Source organism: Heterodontus francisci, chromosome 5 (genome assembly GCF_036365525.1).
Source record: "Heterodontus francisci isolate sHetFra1 chromosome 5, sHetFra1.hap1, whole genome shotgun sequence".
Lineage (NCBI taxonomy): Eukaryota > Metazoa > Chordata > Chondrichthyes > Heterodontiformes > Heterodontidae > Heterodontus > Heterodontus francisci.
The window spans coordinates 200,134,023-200,158,946 of record NC_090375.1 but is presented as its reverse complement, the minus strand read 5'-3'; the positions used below and the strand labels follow the sequence as shown (position 1 = coordinate 200,158,946).

Below are 24,924 nucleotides of genomic sequence, written 5' to 3'. Positions count from 1 at the left end.
TGAAGTTAGCCATATTCCAATTTAGAAGTTCTATTTTAGATTGCTCTTCTCCATTACTAATCTAATCCTTATGATACGACGATCACTCTTACTCAAGTGCTCCCCACAGACACTTGGTCCACTTGGCCCACCTCATTCCCGGCACCAGATTCAGCAATACCTCCTTCCTAGTTGGACTGAGAATATACTGGTCAAGGAAGTTCTTCTGAACACACTTCAGAAATTCTTCCCCTCCTTTCCTTTTACTCGAACATTATCCCAATCGATATTCAGGTAATTAAATTCCCCCAGTATCACCACTCTATAGTTCTTGCACATCTCTGTAATTTCCCTGCAGATTTGTTCCTTTGTCTCACTATTTGGAGGTCTGTAGATTACCCCAGTAGCATCATCATACCTTTCTTGCTTCTTAACATCTGGCCAAATGTCTCTCAAGGACAGCCTCCCTTTCCAACACTACAATGTCTTCCCTAATCAGTACTGTCACCCTTTTTCTGAACATTTTGTATCCTTGAATATTAAGTGCCCAGTCCTCACCATTTGTAAGCCATGTTTCCGTTATTGCAACTACATCATATTCCCACATAGCTATTTGTGCTTGTAGATCAACAACCTTATTCCCCATACTATGTGCTTTTACATACATGCATTCTAAATCTGTTTTTGTATTCCTTGTAGTCTTTCTTAGTCAGCTCCTATCTAATATGGTTCAACTTCCTTCTCTGGTACTATCGAACAATCTCACTTTATGCACCTTATTCTACTTCTATATGCTGGTGCCCCGGTACAGTTATATAGCCCAATTTCCTGTTATATATTGCACAGCCTAATCTTCTAGTTCAGTTGGCACAGTCCAGTCTCCTAGTACAGTTGGCACATCCCAATTTCCGACATAGAAGCATAGAAAACTTGTAGCACTGTAAAAGGGCATTCAGTCCATCATGTATATGCTGGCCAAAACAAAGGTGGCCTAATCCCACTTTCCAGCTCTTGATCCGTAACCCACTTCAAGTGCATATACAAACATTTTCTAAATGCGATGAGGGTTTCTGCCCCAACCACCCTCTCAGGCAGTGAGTTCTAGACCCCAACCACCTTCTGGGTGAAAGCATTTTTCCTCAGTTCCCCTTTAATCCTGCCAATTACTTTAAATCTATGCCCCTGGTTATTGGCCTCTCTGCTAAGGGAAATAGATTTTCGTATTTGTTTCATGGGATGTTGGCATCGCTGGCCAGGCCAGCATTTGTTGCCCATCCCTAATTGCCCTTGAGAAAGTGGTGGTGAGCTGCCTTCTTGAACTGCTGCAGTCCATCTGATGCGGGTACACCCACAGTGCGGTTAGGGAGGGAGTTCCAGAATTTTGATCCAGCGACATTGAAGGAACAGCGATATAGATCAGAGTCAGGATGGTGTGTGGCTTGGAGGGGAACTTGCAGGTGGTGATGTTCCCATGCGTCTGCTGCCCTTATCCTTCGATGTGGTAGAGGTTGTGGGTTTGGAAGGTGCTGTCAAAGGAGGCATGGTGAGTTGCTGCAGTGCATCTTGTAGATGGTACACACTGCTGCCACTGTGCATTGGTGGTGGAGGGAGTGAATGTTGAAGGTGGTGGATGGGGTGCCAAGCAAGCAGGCTGCTTTGTTTTGGATGGTGTTGAGCTTCCTGTATGTTGTTGGAGCAGCAGTCGCCCAGGCAAGTGGAGAGTATTCCATCACACTCCTGACTTGTGCCTTGTAGATGGTGGACAGCCTTTGGGAAGTCAGGAGGTGGGTTACTCGCTGCAGAATTCCCAGCCTCTGAACTGTTCTAGTAGCCATGATATTTATGTGGCTGCTCCAGTCAGTTTCTGGCCAACAGTAATCCCCAAGATATTGATAGTGGGGAATTCAGCAAGGGTAATGCTGTTGAATGTCAAGGGGAGGTGGTTAGATTTGCTTTTTTGGAGATGGTCATTGCCTGGCACTTGTGTGGTGCAAATATTACTTGCCTCCCTATCCACTCCATCTAGGCCTGCAATTAAATCTCCCCTCAGCCTCCTCTGTTCCACAGAAAACAAATTGAGCCCCTATTCGATCTTTCCTCATAGCTAAAATTCTCCATTCCTGGTAACAGCCTTGTAAACCTCCTCAGTAACCACTCTAGTGTGATTACATGCTTCCTGTAACGCGGTGACCAGAACTGCATGCAGTACTCTGTGGTCCAACACATGTTTTACACAGTTCCATTATAACCTCCCTGCTCGCATATTCTGTGCCTCCACCAATAACGGAATGTATCCCATTTGCCTTTTTAACCACCTTCTCTACCTGTCCTGCTATCTTCAGGGATCTGTGAACATGCACATTGAGGTCCCGCTGCTCCTCTACACTTCTCAGTATCCTCCCATTTATAGTGTAATTCCCTGCTTTGTTTGCCTTCCCCAAATGCATTACCTCACTTCTTCGGATTGAACGCCATTTGCCACTTTTCTGCCCACCTGATCAGTCCATTGATATCTTCCTGCAGCTTTCTTCCTCACTATTATTCACACAGCCAATTTCTGTATCATCTGAAAACTTCTTAATCATGCCCCCTACATTTAAGTATAAATCATTGATATATACTACAAACAACAAGAACTAGCACTAAACCCTGAAGAACCTCATGGTAAACAGACTTACCATCAGCCTTTGCTTCCTGAATCTCAGTCAATTTTGGATCCAACTTGCTACTTTCCCTAGAAACAGTTCTGCCATATGGGACAGTACTGGTACAGTTGGCACAGCTCAATATCCTGGTATAGTTGACACAGCCTAGTCTCTCAGTATAGTCGGCACTTCTTAATCTCCTAGTACAGTTGGTATAATCCAATTTCCTAGTACAGTTGTATAATTCCATAGCCCAATCTCCTAGTACAGTTGGCACAACTTAGTCACCTTGTACATCACTGAAGGAAAACAATTAAACAAAAGGTTTAAACATTTGGGAAAGATTAGTAGAAAGGTCCTTTCCAATGTTTGGCTTCTGATAGGGACAGCCTCTATACTCCACTTTGATATGTTGATTGCCCTTTTTATGATTTTTTTTGATGAGATATTATAGTCCCACCCTATCTCTATAATCTCCTCCAGGCCTATGAGATCTCTGTCCTCCTCCAATTCTGGCCTCTTCTACATGCCCAATTTCATCGCCTTCAGTTTCTACAGCCCTAAGCTCTGGGATTTCCTCTGTAAACCTCTCTGCCTCTCCACCCCTCCCTCCTTCTTTAGGACACTCAAAACCTTTGGTCAGCTGTCTATGATCGAGCCGGGTTTTCAACCCATTGACTAGCAATAGACAATATGGTTCAATGTTTTAATGTTGCATTTAATACTATATTAGCATTAAAGTGGAGGATCAAAGGGAGCTGAGAGTGGGAATGGAAGGGGAAGTTAATGTGGGGTGTTGCACGGCAGAGGTGTGGGAGTGGTGGTCAGTTCACAATTTCAGAAACTTATCTGGACCAGCTACGTAAATACTATGGCTGCAAGAGCAGGTGAGAGGCTGGAAATTCTGCAGTGGACAACTTACTTACTTGCTCCTCAAAGCTTGTCCACCATCTACAAGGTGCAAGTCAGGAGTGTGATAGAATACTTGCCACTTGTCTGGACGGGTGCAGCTCGACACCTTCCAGGACAAAGCAGTCAGACTGATTGGCACCCTTTCCACCACCTTAAACATTCATTCCCTACACCACCAGTGGAGTGGCTGCAGTGAGAATCATCTACAAGATGCACTGCAGCAACTTGCCAAGGCTCCTTTAACAGCACCTTCCAAACCTGCGACTTACATCACCTAGAAGAACAAGGACAGCAGACGCATGGGAACACCACCATCTGCAAGTTCCCCTCCAAATCACACACCATCCTGACTTGGAAATATATTGTTATTCCTTCATTGGGTCAGAATCCTGGAAAACCCTTCCTGAAAACTCTATGGATGTTCCCAAACCAGATAGACTGCAGCAGTTCAGGAAGGCAGCTCACCACCACCAAGGCAATCAGGGATGGGCAATAAATGCTTGTTTTGTCAGCGATGTCCACATTCCATGAACAGATAAAGATGGAGTGGAGAGGTTAAGTAAAGCAGTCACTGTTCTGAGTAGTATATTGCATTGAAAGCAATGTAAATTGCTATCTCATTCTATGATCTTTTGGTTTGATCAGCAAAGCACTCCCCCCATTTTCTTGCCTCTTTCACCCTGTTTTATTCACTTCCATTTTGCATGATCTGTTGCAGGCATCTTTGTTGTCAACTTCCTACTTTTAGAGCCATTCACTTCCTGATTGATATGATCATCCACATCATCCACCAGTTCCTGAAAACTTGTTGCTCGCTGATTCAGTCCTTTCACAGCCTCCCAGAGCTCAGTATCCCTGATTTTATTTTCATTGCTTGTTGTTCCTTTTCTTTTACTACATTTTCTCCTAGAAAAGTTCTTTACATTCAACTTTCATTGTTATGGAAAGCCAACAACTAAAACATTCACCTACCATTTCTCTTTACAGATGCTGTTTGACTGTCTGTGTGTTTCCAGCATTTTCTGTTTTTATTTCAAGTTTCCAGCAATTGCAGTTTTTTTTTTCTTTTTAATTTTCAACTGATAGCTTACTCTAATGTGTTGGTCAGAATTACCAACCATGGTATAAAACATTAAAATGTGCTCACAATCAAAATACTCCCTTAAATGATCACATTCTGCTTTGCAGAAAGTTTTTTGAGAAACTCACGTAGATACAGCTGGATATTTTACTGTGTTGAACCTTGTGGCTAACCTGTGAATGTCTCACAAAGATGTTAAATGATGACACAGACTTGTTGGGTTGAATCACCTGTTTCCATATTTACCTTCTATGTATAACCTGTGGTCACAGATGTAATGTTGGTGCATGAACCTATAAGAATTGTTTGTTTTACAGTGATCCTTTGCCCCACCTCTTCCTGAGTGTGAGTTAGTAACTTCCATATTTCAGCTGTGACTTGCTTCACTGCGTATTTTAAGTTATAGATAAAAACCAGCACCAACCACTTTGATTTGAGGTACCAAGTTCTTCATGTACAGAATTTCGGTAGGATAAATTCATTGAAATTCTATCAATACATTTCGTGAAAGACTTTGATATTGCATATAGTCCTGCATGTTAATCATTATAAACATCTTATGATTTCAGTGCAGATGAATCAGATTCTTAAATAGACAAATAGAGTGCCATGTTTTGCTATGTGTGTTATTGTGATTTCAGCCTGTGCTCCCTTATACATATAACTTGCACGCTATAATGGGATTATATTCACTTCTGCTTCTGCTTTCTGAATGCATTGACGCAGCTGGCTCTGATACTCAAGTAGCTATTCCTCTTGTGTGAGTTTAGACAGTGAATGTTACCCTGTAGTAATGCTCTGCTACTGAATCACAGCCATGTTGGACCCCGCACTTCCCTGCCATCCATCCATGGAAACCTCCCAGTGGAGGTCACTGACTAGTGGTCAGGAGTGGGAGCTCTTGCTCAGTATTTCACTGGCAGTGTCCTTCCCAAACTGAGCCATTGTGTTCCAAAGCCTGATTCACTTTTACATTAGTGAGCTCATAGGAACAAACGGTGGCCATTCAGCCCTCCGAGCATGTTCCATTATTTAATTAGATCATGGCTGATCCATATCTTAACTTCATTTACTCACCCTAGTTCCATATTCCTTCATATCCTTACCTAACAAAGAACTATTAAACTCAGTTTTTAAATTTCTAATTGATCCCCAGCCTCAACAGCTTTTTTTTGTGGGGGGATGGGGGATGAGTTGCAGATTCCCACTACCCTTTGTGTGAAGAAATGCTTCCTGGCCTAGATCTAATTTTAAGTTATGTTCAACTGTTCTGGATTCGCTCACCAGAGGAAATAGTTTCTCTCTATGTACCATATCAAATACTTTAATCATCTGAAGCACCTCAATTAGATCACCCCTTAATCTTCTATACCCAAAGAGAAACAAGCTTAGACTATGCAACCTGGCCTCATAAGTTAACCCTTTTAGCTCTGATATCATTCTGGTGAATCTGTACTGCACCCACTCCAAGACCAATATATCCTTCCTGAGGTGTGGTGCCCGGAACTGAATGCAGTTACTCCAGATGAGGTCTAACCAGAGCTTTATACGCTGCAGCTTAACTCCAACCTCTGTGTATTCCAGACCCCTTGAGATAAAAGTTAACATTCCATTAGCCTTTTGAATTATTTTTGTACTTGTTGAGAAGTTTTTTTTTTAGCAATTTCTCTAAATCTCTCTACTCATCTACAGTTCCTAGTTTCTTGCTTGGTCTGAACTGGATGACCTCATACTGCTCCACATTTCTTTCCATAATTTTGCCCACTCACTTAATCTATCAATGCCCCTTTGCAACTTTCTGCTCCCACCTTACTGTGCCACCTAACTTAGTGTCTTCAGTAATTTTGGATACACAGCTCTTTAGTTCTTCATCCAAGTCATTTATAACAAGTTGATCTTGTGGACAATATCTGTGGTGATTGATAACAAAACGAAGCAGGAGAAGGTAGTCACCAATGTAGACTATTATCTGCCTTGTCTTTTATACCTGTGCATGCTGGGGGCGGTGGTGGTGGTGGGGTTGGTGGAATGATTGGTTAAGAAGAGAAAGTAGTGACAGGAAAATCTTGTGAGGAAGAAAGAACAAAAGGCCTAAAAGAATGGAAAACAATAAACCAGAGAAGTGAGAAGCTCAAGAGTGAAGTTGCCAATTTTTGAAACATTAGCAATAATTCTATGGCATGGTATCACATCCACCAGGAAATGGAATGAAGCTATAGAAATGTATTGCAGCTGGGGTGATTAAAAGCCACCAGAAGACACTCATTTCAGCAGTCTGACCCTGACTTGAGTCCAATCCCTGAAGTGAGAGGACACTCCAGCTCAATATGTCATCCCATCCACTCTTGCAAATGCTTTTGATTTGAATACATGTGTAACCATTGGAATCAACAATGTTCATGAAAGGTTACAATAACTGGATATGCCATCTTCTTCCAGCGCACTGCACAGGGGGTGGATCTGTCTCCCACACAGCTTTCTCAGGTGAAGTTATAATACTATCCCGTAGCCAAATCACACCTCTTTTAACCAGTTTATCATGTAGAGTTAGGACTGTTAATCAAATTGAATGGCAAGATGAATGTCCATTGAGATACAAAACAAAAGGCACAATTAATATGATTACAAGCATTCTTATGGAAATCACTTGCATAATAATCAGGCACCTTCGTATTTGACACAGTCACAAACACAGATCGTGTCTGGAGAGTCACACCTGCTGATACTCTGATAATTAACAACAATGCTGAACATCACTATCTAAAATATCATACTCACATTCTTAAATAATTTCAAGTTCAAACTTTAGCCTTTTGGTTCTTATCTTAGGACCCTATCAACCATTTTTAAATTAAAAGAACAGAGCACACTCCATTTTGATTCTAGCACCTTGGGATGTTTTCCTATGTTAGTGGCACTAGAGAAATGCACATTATTAGTTGGCTTGTACTAGTTTCAGTAGCAACCATTTGTATTATTTTACAGATTGTGGGCTCATGAAGAAAGCTCACTGATTGTTACAAAAGCAAATTACTGCACATGCTGGAAATCTGAAATAAAAACAGAAAATGGTGGAAATGCTCAGTGCGTCAGGCAGCAACTGTGGAAAGAGAAAACAGTTATTTAATATTTCAGGTCAATGATTTTTTGACAAAACTGGAAAAAGATAGAGATGTAACAAGTTTTAAACAAGTACAGAGGCAGAGAAAAGGGGGAGAGGGGTTAAGATCAAAAGGGAGGGTTTGTGATAGGATGGAAGGCAGGAGAGAGTTAATGACGAAAGGGATGATGTTGCAAGGCACAAGCAGATGATAATGGGATATGTAATGAAAGAAAAGATGCGTCTACAGGAGCTGTAAATGGGAATCGCAGAATCATCACCAACAGCTGCCATCTGAAAAATGCAGGAAGAGATTATGATCTGAAATTGTTGAGCTCAGCGTTAAATGCAGAAGGCTGTAAAGTTCCTAACTGAAAAATGAGGTGCTATTCCTCGAGCTTACATTGAGCTTCATTAGAACAGTGTAGGAGGCCAAGGACAGAGAGGTTAGAGTGGGAGTGTGGAGGGCAATTAAAATACCAGGAAGCACAGGGTCACACTTTCAGACTCAATGGAGATCTTCCACAAAGCTGTCACCCAATCTGCAATTGGTGTATGCAGTGTACATGAAACTGCATCATACTAAATTGAAAGAAGTACAGTACATCACCATTCCACCTGGGAGGAGTGTTTGAGCTCCTGGACAGTAAGAAGGGAAGAGCTAAAAGATTGGGTGTTGCAGTTCCTGCACTTGCTTGGGAAGGCACCATGAAAGGGGAGGGAATGTTGGGATTGATAGAGGAGTGGACGAGGGTGTCAAGGAAGGAACACTCAACATCATGTGACACCACATGCATGCTCTCAACCTCTCTCTGCAGCAGCACTGACCCACTTTATCTCACAGCTGTCCTAGTCCTCAATTCCATTTCATCTTTCATCTGTCTGGCACTTTACAAAAAAACTTTTTCATCCTTTCAGGCCTGAAGGATTATAAACTTCAACAACTCATGGATACTAACGCTGCTCTGGATCCTTCTTCCCCTTCACTTTCCTCTGACTCATCCCTTCTTCCAATCTCACCCCTTAGAACCAATGAACCATAGAAATATTAGACACAGAAGGAGGCCATTCAGCCCGTCGTGTCTGTGCCGGCTGAAAAAACTAGCTGCCCAATCCAATCCCACCTTGCAGCACCTGAGCCATAGCCTTGCCGGTTACAGCACTTCAGGTACATGTCCAGGTACCTTTTAAAAGAATTGAGGGTTTCTGCCTCCACCACCGTTTCTGGCAGTGAATTCCAGACACCCCCCACCCTCTGGGTTAAAAAGCTTTTCCTCATGTCGCCTCTAATCCTTCCACCAATGACCTTAAATCAGTGCTCCCTGGTAATTGACCTCTCCGCTAGGGGAAACAGGTCCCTCCTGTCTACTCTATCTAGGCCCCTCATAATTTTGTACACCTTGCCAGGATCCCCACTGACCCCGAATGTTCAGTCCTCACAACAGTGTTATGATCAGGCGCAGTGGTTAGCACTGCAGCCTCACAGCTCCAGCGACCCGGGTTCAATTCTGGGTACTGCCTGTGTGGTGTTTGCAAGTTCTCCCTGTGTCTGCGTGGGTTTTCTCCCGGTGCTCTGGTTTCCTCCCACAAGCCAAAAGACTTGCAGGTTGGTAGGTAAATTGGCCATTATAAATTGTCACTAGTATAGGTAGGTGGTAGGGAAATATAGGGACAGGTGGGGATGTTTGGTAGGAATATGGGATTAGTGTAGGATTAGTATAAATGGGTCGGCACAGACTCGGTGGGCCGAAGGGCCTGTTTCAGTGCTGTATCTCTAAACTAAACTAAACTAAGAGGGATCAAAAAGCTCCCCTCTTGTCCCTCTCCATATGTGCCCACAACAGGGTTTGTTTCTTTTTAAAGTGAATGTGCTTGCCAATTCAGTGAGCGCTTAACTATTTATATGCTAATAGAATCAATCAGACAGGTTTTCTTGCGTTTAACAATGAAAGAGGTAAGCTTTATTGCACTTAAACAGATCTCAGTAAAATAATACACTACACTCCAACTTTCACATACACACACATACAAATAAGTTACTGAATGGGGAAGGATAGATTGGTTGGATTAGAGTCCAGAGCAATAAAAGGGGTATACAGTCTGTGGTGTTTGGTAACTCGGTTGGCTTCCAGTTGAACGTGGTGGTCCTGAGGCTTCTGGCTTGTAGATGTGGACAGCAGATTCAGAGGTCCTTCTGGAAACTGTGATGCGGATGAGTTCCTTCATGGGGTCTCTGTCTGCCACAGTGGTAGACCTAGGTGGTTACAGCCAGCAGTCAGGGTTCGAAACTTGCATGGTGGCCTGGAGAGACAGAGAGGGAGAGAAAGGGGGACACCCCACTTGGGTCTCCTGTGATCAATGTCCAGTTGCTTGCCTGTCTGCAGAGAGAGAAAAAAACAGGATAAAGCACATAGATGGTAGGCTTGTCACATGATGGCTCAGTGCATATTTTCTCTTGCAACTTAATTAGTTCATGTCTAGGAATTCCCTTCTGTCAATCAGGGTCCCATTGTTCAGTGATTGCGTTTGAGTGGCTCTTCTCCACCAGTTTAATGTCCCAAGTGATTGCCTTAAATGTCCTGTTAATAGAGACTGGCCAGGTGATTCATTCAAAATTTCCTAAGTCATTATTCTGGAGGGGACTAGCCAGACAATTCAACTCCACCTTGATGCATTAGAATGCAGGGAATTTTGATGCATACTTTGGTGGCCATTTTAGCTGTTAGCAGTCCTTTTATCTGTTCCTTTTCCTTTTTAAAAAATTTAATTCAGGTTTCCAGCCGATGGCTTAAAAAAAAATCATCATTCGGCATAAGACGTGTTCGCGACAAAAGGTTTCATCCCCTTACGCCCCACCACAATGAATTTCAAGCTTGACACAGTGCTAAGCTCTTCCTCTGCCTCCATTGCCTTTGCCTTTGCATCCACATTTTTGGGCAGTGTTGGAATTTGGGGTATCAGTGTCAATTCACCCTTTAACCCTTATTCTTAAGTTCTAAAATGATTTGAACTGATAATCCATATTGGTGACAGTGGTTATATTTTATTTAGTATCAGTAAGACCCCACATATATCAGTAGTATCAAAGAAAAACAGCATTACGCCCTGGAACGTAATCTCCACATAACTACTCCTTGGTTGTGCCCCAGGTACCACTATGTCAGTCAATGCAATACGTCTACAATTTCTGTGCTCCAGGAATCTCCTCCTATACTTTCTTTATACAGCAAAGCCAATGGAATCTGATTTAACCCAATCATTACCTCGCTATTATTTGAACGGCCCAATTACAAAAGATGTCATTTATCCTACTCCACACCAAAACCAGGTCAGATTCTCAAGATTTCTGGCTTCCCACACTCAGGCTTCTATCAGGTTCATTTCAATGCTAGTGCCTTGGCACCCAGGTGTCTTGGCTAGGATTTCCTGCCCTCTATCTGGGCCTCTGAAATTTTGCTAAGGTGTTTATCTTTTAGTTTTCAAGCAGCAGGCTCCCTGTTTGCACACTGCCATATTTCTGATGAAATTTACATTTTTGCGATTTGGTCCCTTTCAAAACATTTAGGGTCAAAACACTTGATGAACGAAAGCCCAAACCACAATTCCCCATCAAGGCATCTCTCAGTCTCTTTTACCCAGAGTGTATTACAAATAGGAAAAAATATAGCTCAGAATAAGATTCAGTATAACAACTAAGTTAAAGTGTACAGCCATAGTATTTGAGTTAGTTTTCATTAATTAGCAAGAAAACCCAAAATAGGAATTTCCCAGGATTCTTATACAAGGAATCTGTCCCCCCTCCCCCCTGGACACTGGACCATCTTCCATCTTCAGAATCCTCATTCCACCTTGACTACTTCTGCTGGTCTCTTACTCTCTGCAGATCTTTTAATTGACAACCATTGGTGTGATATCGGCCGTCACAATTTCTCTGCTCCCTTCAATCACTCTAACCTGTCTCCCTCTGAACTTGCAGGTTTCTGTTCTCTCAGGTCCAACCCCAATATTGTCATTAAAGCTGCTGACAACAGTGGTGCATTTGCTGTTGGGCAAACTGACCTCTACCTAGCAGAGGCTGAAAGTCAACTCTCTGACACTTACTCCTACCTCCTCCAGACCATGACCCCACCACCAAACATCCAACCATTGTTTCCAAGACAATCACTGACCTCATCTCCGCTAGAGATCTTCCCTCCACGATTCCAACATCACAGTCCTCCAACCTTGTACAGACCACTTCTCCCTCCTTCCCAAGATCCACAAACAGGACTGCTCTGGTAAATTGATCATTTCAGCCTGTTCCTGCACCCACTGAGCTGATTTCTTCCTATCTATTTTTTCTCCCCTTGTCCAGGTTCTTTCCACAAACATCCATGACTCCTCCGATGCCTTTTCGACTTTAATAGTTTCCTGGCCCTAACAATCTTCTTTTCACCATGGACATCCAATCCCACTACATCTCCACCCCCACCAGAATGGCCTGAGGGCTCTCTATTTCTCCCTTAAATGGCGGATCGACCAGTCACCATCCAAGTGGAGGCAGTGGCAATGTCACTGGACTAGTAATCCAGAAGTCCGGGCTAGTGCTCTGGGGACAAGGATTTGATTCCCACAACGGCAGATGGTGAAATTTGAATTCAATAAATCTGGAATTAAAAAAGCTAGTCTAATGGTGACCATGAAATCATTGTCGATTGTCGTTAAAAAACCCATTTGGTTCACAAATGCCCTTTAGGGAAGGAAATCTGCTGTCCTTACCTGGTCTGGCCTACATGTGACTCCAGATCCACAGAAATGTGGTTGACTCTTAAAATGACCTAGCAAGCCACTCAGTTCAAGGGCAACTCGGGATGGGCAATAAATGCTGGCCTAGGCAGCGACACCCATATCCCATGAACAAAAAAAAAAATCCACTACCAACTTCCTCCATCTGGCTAAAATTTTTCGCACGTTGAATAACTTTTCCTTTGACTCCATCCCGTCCCTCCAAATAAAATTGTTGCTGTGGAAACCTTGTATGGGTCCTATTTATTCCTGCCTTTTCAGGGGATATATGGAACATTTTTTATTCTACTCAGGGCCTCTCCCTATCCTCATTTTCCAGTACATCGATGACTGTACTGGTGCCATTTCCTGCTTTCGCTGCGAACTGGAAAATTTCATCAACTTTGCTTCAAATTTCTACCCCTCAGCTTCACATAGTCCATCTCTGACTCTCCCTTTCCGTTCTTGACTTCTCTGTCTCCATTTCTGCGGCTAGGCTACTGACTAATGTCCAATACAAGCCCACTGACTCTCACAGCTACCTTGACTACACTTCCTCCCACCCTGCTTTCTGTAAGGACTTTAATTCATTCTCCCAGTTTCTCCATTTCCATTGCATCTGTTCTGACAATGCAACCTTTCATACAAGTGCTTCCAATATGTCTTCCAATTTCCTGAACTGAGGATTCCTCTCCATCTTGGTTGACAGGGCCCTCAACTGTGTCTGTTCTATTTCCCATAATTCTGCACTCCATCCTTCCCCTACTTCCCACCTTGCACCAGCCTGCACATTTAATGGATCACCTTCTGCCATTTCCGCCACCTCCAGTGCAATGCCACCAACAAACACACCTTCCCCCACCCCCCAACCTTCAGCATTCCGTAGGGACCATTGCTTGTGTGACACCTTGCTCTGTTCTTCAATCACCCCTAACACCTGTTCCCTTTGCCTCAGCACCTTCCCATGTAAGTGCAGGAGATGCAACACCTGCCCTTTTATCTCCTCCCTTTCCCCCATCCAGGGCCCTAAATACTCCTGCCAGGTGAAACACCAATTTACGTGGACTTCTTTCAATTTAGTATACCGTATTGACTGGTCATTGCGGTCTCCTCTACATTGAGGAGTGCAAATGCAGATTCGGTGACTACTTGGTGGAACATCTCCATTCAGTCCACGTGGCCCCGAGTTTCAAGTCACCTGCCACTTTAATTCTCTGCCCCACTCCAACTCGGATCTTTCTGTCCTTGGCCTCCTACACTATTCTAATGCAGCTCAACATAAGCTCGAGAATTAGCACTGCATCTTTTGATTAGGCATTTTGCAGCCTTCTGAACTCAAGATTGTGTTCACCAATTTCAGATCAGAACCTCTTCCTCATTTCTTTTCAGACAGCAGCTGTTGGTAATGATTCTGCTATTCCCATCTCCACCTCCTCTAGACCCATCTTTTGTTTCTTTACTTGCCCAATTACCATCACCTTTCACCTTGCACCATCATCCCTTTTGTTATTTAATCTTTCCTGCCTTCCACCCGATCACAGACCTTCTCCTTTGTTCTTTTCCTCCCCTCCCTTTTTCTGCCTCTGTGCTTGCTTTAAACCTGTTACACCATTACTTTTGTAAGTTCTAACAAAAGGTCATCAACCCTGAACTGTTAACTCTGTTTCTCTTTCCACAGATGCTCCCAGACTGGCTGATTGTTGTTGAATGCATGGTTTTTGTCAGGGCTTCACCAAAGTTAATAGGTTCAAAGGCAGTTGTGATTTCCAGACAAAATATCAGAATTGTGTTGCATTACTGCAGAAGTAATGTGTTGCATGTCAGTTGGAAAAAAGGCCTCTAGAAGAATCACGTAACGTTAGGAAGTTTCATGTTCTCGACTTTAACAATGTTGGATGTGGAAGCAGAGAATAGTGGGATAGATATTCACTCAATGGGAACACAGGTTGTGGAAGTAGGTGGAGACGTTCCCGTGTCCAACAATCTGGGACACTCTCAGTTTTTCAAGCCATTAATTTTCATAAGTATTATGAATTCACTGAACTCTTCACCCAAGAGTGCACTTTCTGAAAATTTGGGTTAATTTTGGTGAATCAGTAAGCTTGGATGCTAAATTAAATTGTACTCTTTGCATTATTAAATTAACGCTCTCATCAAGGCTAAGTATCTGTGATGTGACAGAAAGTCTGATGGATGTGAATTTCCCCATCACTCCTGAGGGACCCCTTAGTAGAGAGGTCATTAAGCAGTGAGCAGAGATTTAAAGTAATTTGTAGAAGGATGAGAGGGAAGTTGAGAAATCCTTTCACCCAGAGGGTGGTGACCGTCAGAAACTCATTGACTGAAAGGATGATCGCGGCAGAAACCCTCATTGCATTTTAAATGCACTTGGCTAGGCACTTGAAGTATTTTTTGCTTATTGCTTCATGGGATCTATACATCGCTGGCTAGGCCAGCATTTATTGCCCATCCCTAATAGCTCCTGTGAAGGTGGTGGTGAGCTGCCTTCTTGAACTGCTGCAGTCCTTGGAGTGTAGGTACACCCACAGTGCTGTTAGGAAGGGAGTTCCAGGATTTTCACCCAGTGACAGTGAAGGAATGGCAATATAGTTCCAAGTCAGGATGGTGTGTGGCTTGGAGGGGAACTTGCAGGTGGTGATGTTCCCATGCGTCTGCTGCCCTTTTCCTTCTGTGTGGGGGAGGTTGTGGGTTTGGAAGGTGCAGTTGAAGGCGCCTTGGTGAGTTGCTGTAGTGCATCTTGTAGATGGTGCACACTGCTGCCACTGTGCGTCGGTGGTAAAGGGAGTGAATGTTGAAGGTGGTGGATGGGGAGCCAATCAAGCGGGCTGCTTTGTTTTGGATGGTGTCGAGCTTCTTGATTTGGAACTGCACCCATCCAAGCAAGTGGAGATTATTCCATCACACTCCTGACTTGTGCCTTGTAGATGGTAGACAGGCATTCGGGAGTCAGGAGGTGAGTTCACTGCAGAATTCCCAGCCTCTGACCTGCTCTTGTAGTTACAGTATTTATATGGCTGGTCCAGTCCTGTTTCTGGTCAATTGTAACCCCCAGGATGTTGATAGTGGGGGATTCAGCGATGGTAATGCCATAGAATGTCAAGGGGAGTTGTTTAGATTCTCTCTTGTTGGAGATGGTCATTGCCTGGCACTTGTGTTGCGTGAATGTTACTTGCCACTTATCAGCCCAAGCCTGAATGTCGTCCAGGTCTTGCTGCAGGCAGGCACGGACTGCTTCAGTATCTGAGGAATTGTGAATGGCACTGAACATTGTGCAATCATTAGCGAACATCCTCAATTCTGACCTTATGATGGAGGGAAGCTCAATGATGAAGCAGCTGAAGATGGTTGGGCCTGGGACACTACCCTGGGGCTGAGATGATTGACCTCGAATAACCACAATCATCTTCCTTTGTATTAGGTCTGACTCCAACCAGTGGAGAGTTTTCCCCCTGATTCCCATTGACTTCAATTTTGCTCAGGCTCCTTGATGCCATACTTGGTCAAATCCTGCCTTGATGTCAAGGGCATTCACTCTCACCTCACCTCTTGAGTTCAGCCCTTTTGTCCATGTTTGGATCAAGGCTTTTATTTTAATTTGTTCATGGGATGTGGGCATCGCTGGCCAGGCCAGCATTTATCGTCCATCCCTAATTGCCCTTAAGAAGGTGGTGGTTAGCTGCTTCTTAAACTGCTGCAGTCCTTGAGATGTAGGTACACCAACAGTGTTGTTAGGAAGGGAGTTCCAGGATTTTGACCCAGCGACAGCGAAGAACACTGATATTGTTCCAAGTCAGGATGGTGGAGAACTTGCAGGTGGTGGTGTTCCCATGGATTTGCTGCCCTTGTCCTTCTAGGTGGTAGAGGTCACAGGTTTGGAAGATGCTGTAGAAGGAGCCTTGGTGACTTGCTGCAGTGCATCTTGCATATGGTACACACTGCTGCCATGGTGAAGGGAGTGAATGTTGATGGTGGTGGATGGCGTGCCAATCAAGCAGGCTGGCTTGTCTTGAATGATGCTGAGCTTCTTGAGTGTTGTTGAAGCTGCACCCATCCAGGCAAGTGGAGAATATTACATCACACTTCTGACTTGTGCCTTGTAGATGGTGAACAGGCTTTGGGAGTCAGTTGGTGAGTTACTCTTTGCAGAATTCCCAACAAACCTGCTCTTGCAGCCACAGTATTTATGCGGCTGGTCCAGTTCAGTTTCTAGTCAATGGTAACCCCCAGGATATTGATATTGTGAAGTGATTCATTTTGGTAGGAAGAACATGGAGAGACAATAGAAAATAAAGCGTACAATTCGAAAGGGGGTGCAGGAGCAGAGGGACCTAGGTGTATAAGTGCATAAGTCATTGGTGGCGGCAGGACAGGGTCAGAGATTAGTTAATAAAGCATACAGTATCCTGGGCTTTATTTATAGGGGCACGGAGTACAAGAACAAGGAAGTTATGTTGAACTTGCATAAGACGCTAGTTCGGGCTCAACTGGAGTATTGCGTCCAATTCTGGGCACCGCACTTGAGGAAAGACGTGAGGGCATTGGAGAGAGTGCAGGAAAGATTCATACGAATGGTTCCAGGGATGAGGAATTTCAGGTATGAAGATAGATTGGAGAAGTTAGGACTGTTTTCCTTGGAGAAGAGAAGTCTAAGAGGTGATTTGATAGAAGTATTCAAAATCATGAGGGTTCTGGACGGAGGAGATACAGTGAAACTGTTCCCACTCGTGAAAGGATCGAGAACGAGAGGGCACAGATTGAAAGTATTTGGTAAGAGAAGCAAAAGTGACATGAGGAAAAACTTTTTCATGTAGCGAGTCATTAAGGTCTGGAATGCATTGCCTGAGAGTGTGGTGGAGGCAGGTTTAATTGAAGTATTCAAAAGGGAATTAGACAATATGAAAAGGAAGAATGTGCAGGGTTACGGAGAGAAGGCAGGGTAATTGCTCTTTCATGATGCGGACATGATGGGCCGAATGGCATCCTTCTGCGCTGTAACCATTCTGTGATAGTGGGGGATTTGGCAATGGTAATGCCATTGAACATTAAGTGGAGAAGGTTAGATTCTCTCTTGTTTGAGATGGTCATTGCCTGGCACTTGTGTGGCGCAAATAATGCTTGCCACTTATCAGCCTGTGCCTGGATGTTGTCCAGGTCTTGCTGCATATGGACATGGGCTGCTTCAGTACCTGAGGTGTCGCGAATGGTACTGAACATTGTGCAATCATCAGCGAATATCCCCATTTCTGACCTTATGATGGAGGGAAGGTCATTAATGAAGCAGCTGAAGATGGTTGGGCCTAGGACACTACCCTCAGGAACTCCTGCAGTGATGTCCTGGGACTGAAATGATTGACCTTCAACAACCACAACCATCTTCCTTTGTGCTAGGTATGACTCCAACCAGCAGAGACTTTTCCCGATTCCCATTGAATCCAGTTTTGCTAGAGCTCCTTGATGCCACACTCAGTGAAATGCAGTATGATACATACGAACATATGAACATTTGAATTAGGAGCAAGAATTGGCCAGTTGGCCCCTCAGGTCTGCTCTGCTATTCAACAAGATCATGGCTGATCTGACTATAACCTCAACCTCAACAAGAATAATCCCCTTGCTTATCAAGAATCTATTTACCTCTGCCTTAAAAATATTCAAAGACTCTGCTTCCACTGCCTTTTGAGGAAGAGAATTCCAAAGACTCACAACCCTCTGAAAGAAACAATTTCTCTTCATCTCTGTCTTAAATGGATGGCCCTTTATTTCTAAACAGTGACCCCTAGTTCTAGATTCTCCCAGAAGAGAAAACATCCTTTCCACATCCACCCTGTCAAGATCCCTCAGTATCTTATATGTTTCAATCAACTCGCCTCTTACTCTTCTAAATTCCAGCGGATACAAGCCTAGCCTGGGCAACCTTTCCTCGTAAGACAACGCACCCATTCCAGCTATCAGTCTAGTAAACCTTCTCTGAACTGCTTCCAACACATTTATATCCTTCCTTAAATATGGAGACCAATACTATACACAGTACTCCAGATGTGGTCTCACCAATGCCCTGTATAACTGAAGTATAACCTCCCTACTTTTGTATTCAATTCCCCTCGCAATAAACAATAACATTCTATTAGCTTTCCTAATTACTTGCTGAACCTGCATACTAATCTTTTGCGATTCATGCACTAGGTCACCCAGATCCCACTGCATTTCAGAGCTCTGCAATCTTTCACCATTTAGGTAATATGCTTCATTTTTATCCTTCCTGCCAAAATGGACAATTTCACACTTTCCCAGATTATACTCCATTTGCCAAATGTTTGCCCACTCACTTAACCTATCTATATCCCTTTGTAGTCTCCTTATGCCCTCTTCACAACTACTTTCCTACCTATCTTTATGTCATGAGCAAATTTAGCAACCATACCTTCGGTATCTTCATCCAAGTCATTTATATTAATTGTGAAAAGTTGAGGTTCCGGCACTGATCCCTGCGGCACACCACTCGTTACATCTTGCTAACCAGAAAATGACCCATTTATGCCTATTCTCTGTTTCCTGTTAGCTAGGCAATCTTCTATCCATGCCAATATGTTACCCCCTACACCATAAGATTTATTTTCCAAAATAACCTTGGATGTGGCACCTTAACAAATGCCCTCTGGAAATCTAAGTACAGTACATCCACCGGTTCCCCTTTATCCACAGCACGTTACTTCTTCAAAGAACACCAATAAATTGGTTAAACATGATTTCCCTTTCACAAAGCCATGTTGACTCTGATTATCTTGAAATTTTTTAAGTGCCCTGCTATAATACCTTTAATAATAGCTAACATTTTCCCTATGACAGATGTTAACCTAACTGGCCTGTAGTTTCCTGCTTTCTATCTCCCTCCCTTTTTGAATAAAGGAGTTACATTTGCTATTTTCCAGTATAATGATGTCCAGGGCAGTGACTCTCATCACAGCTCTGGAGTTTTCAGTTCTTTTGTCCAGGTTTGGACCAAGGCTGTGATGATGTCAGGAACTGAGCGGGCCCGGCAGAACCCAAACTGAGCGTCAGTGAGCAGGTTATTGCTGAGCATGTGCCGCTTGATAGCACTGTCAACAACACCTTCCATCACTTTGCTGATGATCAAGAGTAGATTGATAGGGCAGTATTGGTGGCGTTGGATTTGTCCTGCTTTTTGTGTACAGGGCATACTTGGGCAATTTTCCACATTGTCAGGTAGGTGCCAGTGTTGTAGCTGTGCTGGAACAGCTTGGCTAGGGGCGCAGCTATTTCTGGAGCACAAGTCTTCAGTACTATTGCTGGCATAATGTCAGGGCCCATAGCTTTTGCAGCATCCAGTACCTTCATCCATTTCTTGATACCACGTGGAGTGAATCGGATTGGCTGAAGACTGGCATCTGTGATGCTAGGGACCTTAGGAGGAGGCTGAGATGGATCATCCACTCGGCACTTCTGGCTGAAGATGGATGCAAATGCTTTTATACTGATGTGCTGGGCTCCCCCATTCTGGAAGATGGGCGTATTTTTGGAGCCTCCTCCTCCTGTTAGTTGTTTAATTGTCCACCACCATTCAGGACTGAATGTGGCAGGACTGCACAGCTTAGATCTGATCCATTGGTTTTGCGATCACTTAGCACTGTCTATCACATGCTGCTTCTGCTGTTTGGCATACGAACATACGAATTAGGAGCAGGAGTAGGTCACTTGGCCCTTCGAGCCTGCTCCGCCATTCAATAAGTTCATGGCTGAACTGATTACTCCACATTTCCACTTACCCCCGATAACCTTCCACCCCTTTGATTAACAAGAATCTATCTACTTCTGCCTTAAAAATATTCAAAGACTCTTTTTCCACCGCCTTTTGAGGAAGAGAATTCCAAAGACTCACGACCCTCTGAGAGAAAAGTAGTCCTGCGTTGTAGCTTCACAAGGCTGACACCTCATTTTGAGGTATGCCAGATGCTGCTCCTGGCATACCCTCCTATGCTCTTCATTCAAACAGGGTTGGTTCCCCATCTTGATAATCATGGTATAGTGGGGGATGCGCCGGCCCATGAGGTTACAGATTATGGTTGAATACAATTCTGCTGCTGCTGATGGCCCACAGCACCTCTTAGATACCCAGTTTTGAGTTGCTAGATCTGTTCTGAACCTATTCCATTTAGCACAGTGGTAGTGCCACACAACACGATGGTGGGTATCCTCAATGTGAAGATGGGACTTTGTCTCCACAAGGACTGTGCGATGGTCACTCCTACCAATACTGTCATGATCAGATGCACCTGCAACAGGCAGATTGGTGAGGACCAGGTCAAGTAGGTTTCCTTCCCTCTTGTTGTTTCCCTCCCACCTGCCACAGATGCAGTCTAGCAGCTGTGTCCTTTACGACTCGGCCAGCTCGGTCAGCAGTGGTGCTCCCTAGCCACTGTTGGTGATGGACATTGAAGTCTCTCACCCAGAGTGCATTCTGTGCCTTTGCTACCCTCAGTGCTTCTTCCAATTGGTATTCAACAGGGGGAAGCAATGATTCATCAGCTGATGCCGGGGGGCGGGGGGGGGGGGGGGAAGGTGTGCAGTAGGTGGTAATCAGCAGGAGGTTTCCTTGCCCATGTTCGACCTGAGGCCATGAGACTTCTTGGGGGCGCAGTCAATGTTGAGGACATCCAGGGCAACTCTCTCCCGACTGTATACCACTGTGCTGCCACTTCCTGTGGGTCTATCCTGCCGGTGGGACAGGACATACCCAGGGATGGTGATGGTGGTGTCTGGGACATTGTCTGTAAGGTATGAATCCGTGAGTATGACTATGTCAGGCTGTTGCTTGACTAGTCTGTGTGACAGCTCTCCCAATTTTGGCGCAAGCCCCCAGATGTTAGTACGGAGGACTTTGCAGAGCTAACAGGGTTGGGTTTGCTGTTGTTGTTTCCAATGCCTAGGTCGATGCCAGGTGGTCCATCCGGTTTCATTCCTCTTCTTAGACTTTGTAGTGCTTTTGATACAACTGAGTGGCTTGCTAGGCCATTTCAGAGGGCATTTAAGAGTCAACCACATTGGAGTCTGGAGTCACATGTAGGCCAGACCAGGTAAGGACAGCAAATTTCCTTTCATAAAGGACATTAGTGAACCAGATGGGTTTTTACAACAATCAACAATGGTTTCATGGTCACCATTATACTAGCTTTTAATTCCAGATTTATTAATTAAATTCAAATTCCACCAACTGCCGTGGTGGGATTCGAAGCCATGTCCCCAGAGCAGTAGCCTAGGCCTCTGGATTATTAGTCCAGTGACATTACCACTATGCCATTGCCTTCCCAGCTGTAACAAGATCTGGAGCTAAGCGGCCCTGGCAGTATGCAAACTGAGCTTCGGTATCAGGTTATTTTTGAGTAAGTGCTAGTTGATAGCACTGTCAATGACATCTTCCATCATTTTGCTGATGATTGAGAGTGGACCGATGGTGTAGTAATTGACTGGATTGAATTTGTCCTGCTTTTTGTAGTTAGGACATACCTGTGCAATTTTTCACATTGTTGTGTCGATGTCAGTTTTGTAAATGTACGGGAACAGTCCGACTCGGGTTGCTGCTAGTTCTGGAGCACAAGTTTTCAGTACTACAGCAAGGATGTTGTCAAGGCCCATTGCCTTTGCTGTATCCATTGTGTTCAGCCATTTCTAGATATCACGTGGAGCGAATCAAATTGGCTGATGACTGAGCATCTTTGATGCTGGGGACCTCAGGAGGAGGCTAAGATGGAACATCGCCTCGGCCCTTGTGAGTGAACATGGTTGCAAATGCCTCATACCAAGAATTCAGCAGATAATCCATGCTGAAACTCCAGGTCAGTACACTGGGAATGCTGGATTGTCATTCAATAAAAGCAAGGCCCATCTGCCTGCTCCATTAGTTCAGATGGATGGCAAGGATCCCACTGCACCAGAAAAGAGCAGGGAGTGGTCCCAGCTTCAACGTAACTAACTGGTTATTCTATAGAAATATAGAAAATGCTGGAAACAAAGTTAGTTAGTCCAATAGAGAAAATCGACAAGTTGAAATTTCAGATGCTACCTTATTTTTCACCACGGATGCTGACTAACCTACTGAGTGCTTTCAGCATTTTCGGTTTTTATTATTTCTTAATTTTTATTTGATTATTCATCTCTGGTATTTTTAAGATCTTAACTTGTACAAAATGCTGGCAGTGTCTATATAACAGTAACTGCATTTCAAAGTAATCCAATTTAGCTAGAATGCTTTGAGATGTTCTCAAAAGATGTGCTCAGGTGTTATGATTACGTTGAGGCATAGTGGTGAGCTAAAACTTGTACTAAACACTATACTTTTGGGTGAAGATTGAGAACTTACCTTGGTATGAGTATATTGTCTGTGAATGTATTGCTATATTGATAAACTTAAGAACTTTTGTTTTAATTAAGGCTGGACAACAAACTACATCAGCTACAGAAATGACAGAACAACCGGCAGTGTTTACAGAAAGCCCTTGCAATTCTTCAGACTGCAATCAAACACAAAGCTGTTTACATGATGAGTACAAGTCTGCTTTAATAGGACTGTACTCTATTGTGTTTGTGGGAGGAATTATTGGAGCCTGTGTTACGATACATCGGTTACTGAAGAGCGACAAGAATTCAAAGTCATTTATCATTATCAATCTTTCAGTAGCACATGTAATTTTTCTTATAACTGTGCCATTTCGCATTTCTTACTATGTGATGAGACAATGGAAGTTTGGGTTAGTTTTCTGTAAGCTGGTCAGTGCTGTCATACACATTCACATATACTTGACCTTTGTATTTTATGTGATCATCATCACCACAAGATTTATTAATGTCTTTCAAAAGAGGGAGAATCCAAAGGTTCACAGACTGTGTAATGCTTTAGTGCTCAGTGTAGTACTGTGGTTTGTGGTGACTGTGGTTATTTTCCCAATATTTTTCAATAATTATGGTGTTAACCATAAATATGATGAAAATCTGTGTTTTTGCTTCGAAGCTGAAATTTCATCAACATCTGTGAGGATAGTCAACTACATTTTAATCTATCCAACAATATGTACAGTTATCATTATGCTTATCTGCCAGATAGGCATAATGTTAAATCTGGCTGTCAAGCATGGCTCGCAGACGTGTGTGCATCAAGTCTTTCGTGCCCAATTAAAGACATTGGCATTCATATTGATAATGTTTATGTTTTTTGTTCCATATCTTGGATTCAGAATATATTACATTAAAGGATCTAAGGGAAATTCACCAAGTATGCATTCAGTTAATGAAATAGGTTTATCCATAACAGGAATGAGTTGTTTTGATTTGTTAATTTTTTGGATATGGTATTCCTTTTAAAAATTTAGCAAATGATGAGCCAGTTGTTCATTAAAATTGTAAACTGTATGTAATTATTTGAACTGCTTCTTTTGGGCAAGTTTAACTTCCCATACTTTCCTATAACAAACCATTTAAAAAAAAAGTTTAGAAACATACGTCTATTCATTGCCTTGCTATTTCCATTATTTATGGAACCTAGTTGGGTTCTTAACAGTAAATTGCTAGTGCAGGTATGAATTTGGGATCAAGGGCAGCTGAGAATTAAAAAAACCAAAGAGAAGACCATTATCATTTCAAATGCCTACAGCAACATTTTTGTCAAAGATTAAACACATCTTGTTTGAATCATTTAAATGTTACTGATGTGAGTTTAATATTGTACTCTGTTCGATCCTCTCTGTTGGAAAAGCTGGATTTGATTTGGTGATAGAAGAGCTCATACAGGTACTTCTACATTCCCACTGAATTACCTGAAGCTAGATGCATTTGGTGTTCTCCAAAGAAGCATATGTAATAATGGATTCTGATGTACAGTATTAACTTAAATAAAAACAAAAAAATGCTGGAAATACTCAGCAGGTCTGGCTGCATCTGTGGAGAAAGAAGCAGAGTTAACGCTTCAAGTCAGTCGCCTTTCATCCGAACTGGCAAAGGTTAGAAATGTAATATGTTTCAAACAAATAAAGCAGGGGTTGTGCAAGAAATAACAAAGGAAAAGGCGTTGATAGGACAGAGGGTCACAGAGAATAACTGACCAGAAGGTCATGGAGCAAAAGCAAAGGGTATGTTAATGGTGTGCTGAAAGACAAAACGTTAGTGCAGAGAGGGTATTAATTGACAGAAAACTGAACAGCCCTGGCTAACAGCATAAACATGAAAAAAAACAGTGGGCAGGCACATGGCAAAATGAAATGAATGATAAAACAAACTACAATAAAATGAAAAGACAAAAGAAAAAAAAACTAAAAATAAAAAAGGGGGGCCCGTCATGCTCTGAAATTATTGAACTCAATGTTCAGTCCGGCAGGCTGTAGTGTGCCTAATCGGTAAATGAGATGCTGTTCCTC

General features: G+C 43.2%; 1 protein-coding gene across 1 annotated transcript in view; it reads left to right on the top strand.

Moving 5' to 3' along the window:
- LOC137370245 (probable G-protein coupled receptor 34) overlaps positions 1-24,417 on the top strand; it is a 40,295-nt gene extending 15,878 nt beyond the window's left edge. Inside the window, exon 3 of the mRNA XM_068032619.1 lies at positions 22,949-24,417. Within this exon, the coding sequence (XP_067888720.1) occupies positions 22,949-23,875 (927 nt within the window). The 3' untranslated portion in view covers positions 23,876-24,417. The remainder of the gene's footprint in view (positions 1-22,948) is intronic.
- Positions 24,418-24,924: the final 507 nt, after the last annotated feature.